This window comes from Populus nigra, chromosome 3 (assembly GCF_951802175.1).
Source record: "Populus nigra chromosome 3, ddPopNigr1.1, whole genome shotgun sequence".
NCBI classification, from domain to species: Eukaryota; Viridiplantae; Streptophyta; class Magnoliopsida; order Malpighiales; family Salicaceae; genus Populus; species Populus nigra.
The window spans coordinates 17874411-17884004 of NC_084854.1; the positions used below are offsets into that span (position 1 = coordinate 17874411).

The window sequence follows — 9594 nt, forward strand, 5'->3', positions numbered from 1 at the left end:
TGAAAGCAATCATTATTAACCAAATAATTTTTTTTCTTGACATCAAAAAAGCCAAAATAAACCATTAAAGCCAAAATAAACCATTAAATTCAATTTCACATTATTTCAATGTAAAAGAATTAAATAAATAAAAAACTATGGAGCACTGTTACGTTCCACAATGATTTATGTCTTATACTTTATTAAAATCATGAAATATTTTAAATTTCTCTTAATAATAATAATTTTAAGTTTGAGATTCTCATTTGAAAAAAGAATTATTTTTAAAGTGTAATTTGCTATGCTTTGAAAGAAGTATGTAAACCAAATAATTAAAAAAGAAAAAGAAAAGGAAACGACGTGATTTCTTGTAGTAGAAAAGAAAAAGACCCAATGTCACGTGTGTGTTTGGTACTGAGGTTGAGTCTCGTGTGTGTACAAATACCTGTGTCTCTGTAGTGTTCACTATCTCCTCTCAAGTCCTGAGCAGCTAAACACTTGTCTCTTGCGCCTCCCCCTCAAATCTCTCTCCCCCTCTCTCTTTGTCCAGATCCAAAACCTTATTTAATCAAAGCTATGGCGATTACTATTGTCTCCGTCAAGGCAAGGCAGATCTTCGACAGCCGTGGCAATCCAACCGTCGAGGTATGTCTCTTGAATCAATAGATTAATCAGATCTCTGTGGTTTCAATGTTTTTCTGCGTGAATGAATTAATAGACGTTTCACTTCTATACTGTTAGATTCGTTTATTCCAGTTTAATTCAATTCAATTGAGTTCAAGTAGCTATGAGCCTCCTCTGTTTAGTCATCATCATCCATGTTTAGGCTAAAAACTGAACTGAACTGAACTAATTTGATTGCTGCTGTTGTTGTTGTTGTTGTGGTATTGGGTGTAGGCTGATGTGACAACATCGGATGGCGTTTTGTCAAGAGCTGCCGTTCCTAGCGGTGCATCCACTGGTATGTTATGTTACTTTAGCACGGAGTATTTGATTTCTCTATTTCACTCACTAACAGTAGGCTTTTGCATCATTCATCGATTGTTATTCATTTTTGGGCTGTTGAATGATTTCAGGCGTTTACGAGGCCCTTGAACTTAGGGATGGGGGCTCAGATTATCTTGGAAAGGGTGTTTCCAAGGTTAAATTTGTTACTATTAATTTTCTCTTAATTATGTTTTACCATATTCCTCTCTCTAATCCCTGATCGGGTCTTATTTTTTTTTTTCTATCCTTCTGATTTCTTAGGCTGTTGGGAATGTCAATACAATTATCGGGCCTGCATTGATTGGCAAGGTTTGTTGCTCCCGTGTGTGTGTGTGTGTGTGTATATATATTCTTCTTTGTGATTGTCTTAATAATTTCTCATGCTTTTATTTTATTTTTTCCTCCTTTACAGGACCCAACTGAGCAGGTCGCTATTGATAACTTGATGGTTCAACAACTTGATGGAACTGTAAATGAGTGGGGCTGGTGCAAACAAAAGGTAGCTTAATAGATTGCTGGTACTTCCTTCCCTGTTGTTTTTAGCAAGTTTATTAACTGGTGCGGTGCACCTTTTGTTATCTTTTCAGCTTGGAGCAAATGCCATCTTGGCAGTTTCTCTTGCTGTTTGCAAAGCTGGGGCCCATGCCAAGGGTATACCCCTTTATAAGGTAAATTAAGTTTTTGGATTGTTTTATTTCTTTTCATATCTGTAATATGATCCGTGAGGGTACTAACTATCCTGGTTGCTAAAACAAGTCCTGAATTATGTTCAGGCTCTGTTGTGTCTCATTTGATAGGATAGGTCTTAACTGTTAAACAATCCAAAGAAATAAAGAGAAATACAAAAATAAGAAAGGAGGAAGCTAAGGTTTTATTGATACTGCATAATGCAATCAAATAATCAAAAGGAATAAGTTTTACCTAAATACAAAGAGTATATATAGGCTAAACAAAGGAAACTGAAACGAAAATGAAAAGACTATTCTACCCTTAATAAACAATAAAACAAAATAACCCTATATTTCTTAACATTAACATACACAAAGGCAAAAAAGTGTAAGTCAGGCTAAGCCCTTGGAAACAATGGAGTCAGTCCTGCTCTTGATGGGATCTCACAGACTGCTCATGCAATAAAAAAAACTTGATATATTCTCATGCTTATTCCCTTATTTTGCTACTGGTTCCTTTAGATATTCTCAAAATATCACATCTTTTTGGTGCAGCACATTGCCAACCTTGCTGGTAACAAGAACTTGGTGCTGCCAGTTCCTGCTTTCAATGTCATCAACGGTGGATCACATGCCGGAAATAAACTCGCTATGCAGGCACGCATTTTGATATTTCATCTAATTTACTTTTCAAGGATGCGGCTTGAATTCGAGTTTCTGACTTTGTTTCATCTGCAGGAGTTCATGATTCTTCCAACGGGAGCTTCCTCTTTCAAAGAGGCCATGAAGATGGGAGCTGAAGTATACCATCATTTGAAGGTGATTCAGCCCCCCCACTCACCCACACCCACACCCACACCCACACCCACAAAAAAAAAAGGGCAGTTACACTTCATTTCAAATGTAATTTCTATTTTGTTGTTGCACCTTTTGAGGGCTTAATGATGATAGCATAATTTCCCTGGGGGAGTCAGATTTAATAAATTTGTCATTGTTTTATATAATAGCTTCAGGATTCTGTAGAATAATGGTGCTTTGTACCTTTTTTTTTTTATGTTTGACCTTCAACGGACCCGTGCATTATTCCTCTGCAATAGCTACATCATCTTAAATCTTCCAGTTGGTTGTATAAGTAACACCAGTGACCATGTTCCTTTTCATTTTCCAGTCCGTGATTAAGAAGAAGTACGGTCAGGATGCAACAAATGTTGGTGATGAAGGTGGTTTTGCTCCCAACATTCAGGTAACCTTTTCTGAGCAAAATGTTATATTATTAAAATTATTTGTTGCTAATTTGCTGTCCCATTTTCTGCCACTGTGCTTATTGTATAAAACTTGGGTTGTGTTCAGGATAACCAGGAAGGACTTGAATTGCTCAAGACTGCCATTGCTAAAGCTGGTTACACAGGCAAAGTTAGTGTCTTCTTCACTCTTTCTTAATTGCCAATTCTTCTGTAGTTTTTTGATATTTTGACATAACAAGGGATGCCAGGCTGAAAGTTTTCATCATTTTATTAGGTGGTTATTGGGATGGATGTTGCTGCCTCTGAATTTTATGGAGCAGATAAAACATATGACCTTAACTTCAAAGAAGAGGTGAGTGTTTTTCTAGCATGCTAAATTTTTTTTGATCGCATTATTTAAATTTTAGACAGGAAGATATGATCATTCTATTTTAGACTTGCAGGGAAAAAGTTAACAAATAAATTTACAGTTTTTATTTTTGTTTCTTCTTCCTCTTTTCCTCTTGCATTTGCAATGTCACCATGCTAAATATTGTTTTTAGCGTGGTAAAAATTATCACTGCTGAGAGTGCATATGAGAAAGTAAATCCAGCTGGTTCTGGTCATTTTGTAGTATTGCTGATGTGTATAGTTTGTCTGTAGTGGAGGATATGTGAAATTTCATGCATTAATCTTGTTTTTGCAGAACAATGATGGTTCAAAAAAGATCACAGGTGATGCTCTCAAGGACCTCTACAAGTCTTTCGTGTCCGAGTACCCTATTGAATCGATTGAAGATCCATTTGACCAAGATGACTGGGAACACTATGCAAAGTTAACTGCTGAAATCGGAGAGAAAGTACAAATTGTGGGAGATGATCTCTTGGTCACCAATCCCAAGGTCAGTATGAGGAAGTTTCTCTTGCCTTCTTGGACTGTTTTTTGATTTTTATTACCACTGATTGCATGGAGTCTGTTTGACTGATCAAACAAGAAAACCATTAATAGCTTTCTGTCCTTCCTTTGACCTTGCTGCTGATCTTATTCTTGCTTGCAGAGGGTTGAGAAGGCTATCAAAGAGAAAGCTTGTAATGCCCTCCTCCTCAAGGTACTGCCAGTAATCTTCATATGGATTGTTGCCAGCTTTTCTGCCTTGTGTATGCTGGAGACAAATATGCATAATTTTCTGCGTCATATGGAAACAGGTTAATCAAATTGGATCTGTTACTGAGAGCATTGAAGCTGTAAAGATGTCCAAGCAAGCTGGATGGGGAGTGATGGCCAGCCACCGCAGTGGTGAAACGGAGGATACTTTCATTGCTGATTTGTCAGTGGGTTTGGCCACGGTAATTGAAATCGATTTCAGATCTGTGTTGGCAATTTAAATTTATTTCAATTTGATTTTGGCCCTCACATAATTCCCTTATGTTTTAAATATTCAGGGCCAAATAAAGACTGGAGCACCTTGTAGGTCAGAGCGGCTTGCTAAATATAACCAGGTGAATATCTATGTCTACAATTCTGATTAAATTTCTAGTTGATAGCTTGTCTAAGTCTCTTCACATTTGTGCATGCAGATCTTGCGAATTGAGGAAGAGCTTGGCGCAGAAGCGGTCTATGCCGGAGCAAACTTCAGGAGACCTGTCGAACCCTATTAGAACCAGAGAAGTACTGATGAATGATGATTCTACTGCTGGATCTGAGCGTTGTTACTCCGTATGCAGTGAATAAGTTAATGGAGAACAGGTTATACACCCTGAGACTTTTTAAAATAATTTTCTGAAGAGTTTTGTTCTGAGATTGGAACAGTGTTTTATCGAGAAGATTTTTCAAGTGGAATTACTGTTTTTACCATAACTAGCTTTGTTCGATTGGCTTCTGAGCGGCGAGAAATGGCATGTTGATTGCTCTTTTATTATTTCCGAATTGATATGATTCGCTCTGCATGTTCGACCTGACTTGCATTTTGCCGGTTGTGCAAAGCATGTAATTTAGATGAAAATCCCATCCCCTATCGCCTAAGAACTCGAACCATGCCTAGGGTTGAGTCCAGTCGAGTCCTTTAAGTTCCTAGGCAGATTAGTGTTTATTTTCCAATTTCATGATTTTTCTTCCAGCAAAAAACTAAATTAATAATTAGCCAATAGTGCCAAACACTTGAATTCTTATGATAGTGAATACTAGCTGCCAGACCCGGGACTGATAAATTTTATTTGAAAAAACCGAGTATTTAATTCTTCGAGGGGTATTTAATTTATTTTAAAGTTTATCTAAAATATAAATTATAAAGAGACTTATTTGTTTTTGATTAATATAATAATAATAAATAGACCCTATAAAAAAACTATTTCACCTTCAATAACAAGTTAAATTATTTTGTTTAAGAAAGGTAAATTGATTGTTTTATTTGTTTCAATCCACAATAATATGTGTCATGATAAATAGAGTGTTTTTTTGCAAGAAATGGAAGGGAAATAGTTGTGCTCATAATTTTAAGACCCGGCCCGGTTCAAGGCCCGGGTTCCGGGTTTTGACTGGGTTGGTCAGGTCAGTTTTTATTTTTAAATCAAAACGACGTCGTTTTAGTAAAAAAACAAAAGTCAACGGGTTTGCAATTAGGTCTTGTCGGATTAATCCGCTGGGTTAGCTAAGTTACACTGAGTTTTTTTTTTATTTATTTTTTTTCAATCCAGTTTGGTTTTAGTTCCGGGTTTCAAAACTATAGTTGTACTGTACTTGTTAAGGACAAACAAAGGAGAATGGTATCATAGTTACAAAAGTAAAGGTGCGTAGAGGTAAGAAGTGGAATGAAGCCAAAAGAAATAAGATGAGTTGGACCACCCTTAATTGCCATTTGTTTCCAATATGTAGTTCCTTGTAATCTGTGATGAAAGCTGTGAGTAGCGTTCGATTTTTCTGCATCACAAAGTGAAGAAATGGTGCTAAAAAGAGAGAGTAAACAAATGGCTGCAAAATTGTTGAGTACATTCATAGCAAGCTAAGTTTCTAATGAATGATATGTTAATTAAAAAATCAACATACAATTGCATGTCTTTACATAGTGGGAGCAAATGATAGGAGAAAGCTGGCGATATTTCTTGTTTAATGCAGAAGTACTATGCAAGATTGATTTAAGATGTTGGTTGAGAAGGGGAAGAGTTGCAGATGCTGAGCATAGTGGCAACAGTCAATTGTAATGGTAAAAATAGGGAGTTTGTTGTGGACATAGAATAGATCATTACAGATGGAGCTTTCAAGTGGTATTTCTTCTTATCCATGTATAGAGCCAACGGGATATACTAATTAAAAGCAGCGAAGGTCTCCTTGTGGCTCGAGCACAATAGCCTGCCGAGAGAAAGTGGCATAGAAAAAGGATGCGTACGTCTTGTTTTGTTTTTGTTTCCCGAGGGAGCTAGGTAGATGGTTTGGAAAGTTTGCTATAAAGACTGAGCTGGTATTGAAAGAGAAGATAGGGATCGTTCTGAGCATGTTTTTTTTTTTTTTTTTAACTAAATATGCCATAACCGAACAAAGGGAAACTAAGTAAGAGAAGCTGGAGATAAGGAACAATGCAGTGAAGTGGCATGGAAAAGAGCTTGTTTACAGAGCCACGATGAAGTAAGTTGATGAAGTAAGTTGATGAAGTAAGGTTAATCTACTTGGACCTTGGGCTCAGGTAGTTTAAGGTTGTCAATTCCGTTCCGTTCCGTCCGGAATGGCCGAAACGTTCCATACCAATTCAAAAAACGGAACAAAACGGAACAAATTTCATCTCATTTTAAATCTCAGTCCGTTCCGGATTTTTCGGCTAAATTCCGCCCGAAACGTTCCGGTTCCATTCCACATATTCCGTTCCGCTCTTGAAAAGCCATTGAATCAAATTGAACCTTATTCAATTTAATTAATTAAACCACCCAATTATAAAAAGCTCTTTTTTATTACTATTTTCTATAACAATGATATTAATAATAACATTGAAAATTATTATTACTATTTTCATTAACAATGATATTAATTTTTTAAAATTAGATTTATCACTAATATATATGGTTTATATTCATGTTGTTTTTTTCATGTTTATATTTTGTAGGAATTTGAGTAAACCAAGGGATGCTTTAGATTTCATTAGCCTTAATAACATTGACCTAACTTTATATTTAAAATATTTGTGTTAAAACATTTTACTTTCATAATATTTTGATATTTTGTTTAAGTTGAATTACTTTAAGTTAAAGATCTATTTATTCTTGACTATTTAGAAATATTTTAAATTTTGAAATTATATTTGTTTGGCATTGTGTTTGTATAGCATAATTTATAATTAATTTATCTTGAATTTGAATTATGTTTGTTGAATATATATATATATATATATATGAACAGTACAACCCCGAAACGGCACGCCGAAACACTCCAAAATTGAAACATTCCGTTCCAATTGAAAAAACAAAACACCTACCGAAACGGAATTGACAACCTTGAGTTTAACAGTGATTTCTCCACATGTCCTTGCTTTAGGAGTCGTAGAAAGTGTTAGACCCCAACGAAAATGCAAAGAATGAAAGAGACAAACATCTAGGGGGGCTCTGAATTAGAATCAAACCTATTTTGAAGCACGAAACAGCAGAATGCAAGGGTAAGAAGAAGAAGAAGAAGAACTGCTCAGGCCACGTTCCAATGAAGCATACAACTTGGGTCAACAGGTTAGGTGAATCTATTTGAAATCATAAAAGACATGGCGAAGTTAAGTCATTACGCCTAACCTGAGCTTGCAGGCCTAAGCTATGTCACACCTCAACATCCTGAGAAACTGAACAATCAAATCTTGAGCAGTCGCTCTTAACGAATAGACAGGTGTCATGGGTAGCAAGAAAAGAAAGAAGTCGTCATAGGTAATAGCTGTCTATTGGTTAGAATGCCTCTCCTGGTAAGAGTTATCTTTTTGATATATTGAAAGTGTCGCACATTAGGCTGAAAAACAGTCATTACATAACAAAATAAACAAGGTAGCAGATATCAAGTCGTAGATTCTGCTAACATCCCCTTTAAATTGATGTTTGGTGATCTAGAAGTATCGATTTATCAATAATAAATCGTGATCAGAGAAATCCTGGGTGAAAACATCAGTAATTTAGTGTTTAATGGAAATGTGTGGAAGAAATGAGGGCATGTCAAGAAACATACATCAACCTATAACAAAACAACAAAATAACAAGTATCCACATAATCCACTTAGTGGGTATTATTAAAGCTCATAACGGTAAATAATTCCCTGAAAGGAAGAACAAGCCGTGACTAGATGTTGCTTTAAGATATCAAAGAAGATAGTGAACTAATATGTCTGAGATAGAGGTTACACAAACGGATTAACCTGATGAACAACAAACGAGATATCAAGTCGAATAATGGTCAAATAATTCAAATTGCCCACCAGTTGTCAATACATCAAAGGATAAGATAAGATCATTATCCTTCTTATACAATTTTAAATTTACCTCTATATGAGTAAGAATTGAATTACTGTCTTGAAGGCCGACTAAAGAAATAAGTTCTTGGGTATATTTATGTTAATGTAAGAGCGTGTTATTCGTACAATATTGAACCTCAAGTCTAAGAAAATATTGTTAGGGACCAAGATCTTTCATATGAAAGGAAGATCTGAGTCGTTGTTAGGACTGATCAATTAGCTGGAGATCAGATCCAGTAATCATAATATAATTGACATACATAAAAACATAACGATCCAAAAGGTAGGCCTGAGAAAAAATAAAAATAAGTCAAGACTCTGAGTAAATATGAAATCCAGTGAAATGGTACGAAACTTCTCAGACCATACCTAGGATTCCTTCTTTAAACCATATAGAGACCTTCTCAAGCAACAAACATTAATAGAAGGAAACAAGTCAAGAGGAGGCGATATAAATGTTTCTACCTTTAGGTCACCATGTAAAAATGCATTCTTCACATCCATGAGATGAAGTGACCATCCTTTCAAAATAACAATGACCATAACAATGTGGCCAATAGTCATTTTAGCCATAAAGGCGAATATTTCCTCATAATCAAGCCCATACTCCTGTCGATTCCCAAGTGCCACCAAACAAGTTTTATGTCGTTTGATAAAGCCATCAAAAAGTAGCTTGATGGTATATACCCATTTACATCCAATGAGCTTAACTCTAGTAGGACAAGGGGTTATATCCTAAGTACGAGTGTCATGAAGAGCCTGAAGTTCATCTTGCATAACCTGACGCCAACACTCATGAACAGAAGCCTGGGAATAAGACTTGGACACATAAGTATTATCAAGACGAACCTGAAGAGAGGAAGAATAACAACCATAACAATTTAGGGGTTGGGAAACCTTAGTAGATTGACGAAACATATACATGACAGGATCAAGTGGCGGTTTAGAGGAAAGAAAAGGTAGTGGGCGGCACCGTTAATACACAATACCTGGATTAAAACAAGAAAGAGTACTAGACAGATCATTAAAAGAAGGAAACAAAATAGAGGAAGACACATAATTAGGATGAGATGAAAAGAAGCATTCATTTTTAAGAAAAATCACATTGTGAGAAATACAAAGCTTATTAGCATCCATCTTAACACATAAACTCTTTTATGAGAGTTACTATAAATAAGAAAAGCATATTGAACATATTGAGTAGTAAGCTTGTGATGTTCAATAGGAGGTAAGTGAATAAAATAAACTCAACAAAAAACATGAAGAGAAT

General features: G+C 35.7%; 1 protein-coding gene across 1 annotated transcript; it reads left to right on the top strand.

The window, feature by feature from the left end:
* The first annotated feature begins 414 nt into the window (after positions 1-414).
* On the top strand, positions 415-4714 carry LOC133689788 (enolase 2). The gene is made up of 16 exons (XM_062109829.1): positions 415-624; positions 877-940; positions 1056-1120; positions 1228-1275; positions 1379-1465; positions 1554-1634; positions 2190-2291; positions 2373-2453; positions 2803-2877; positions 2985-3047; positions 3153-3230; positions 3564-3758; positions 3915-3965; positions 4063-4203; positions 4300-4356; positions 4435-4714. The coding sequence occupies exons 1-16, from the start codon at positions 556-558 to the stop codon at positions 4513-4515; spliced, it is 1338 nt and encodes a 445-aa protein (XP_061965813.1). The 5' UTR covers positions 415-555; the 3' UTR covers positions 4516-4714.
* Positions 4715-9594: the final 4880 nt, after the last annotated feature.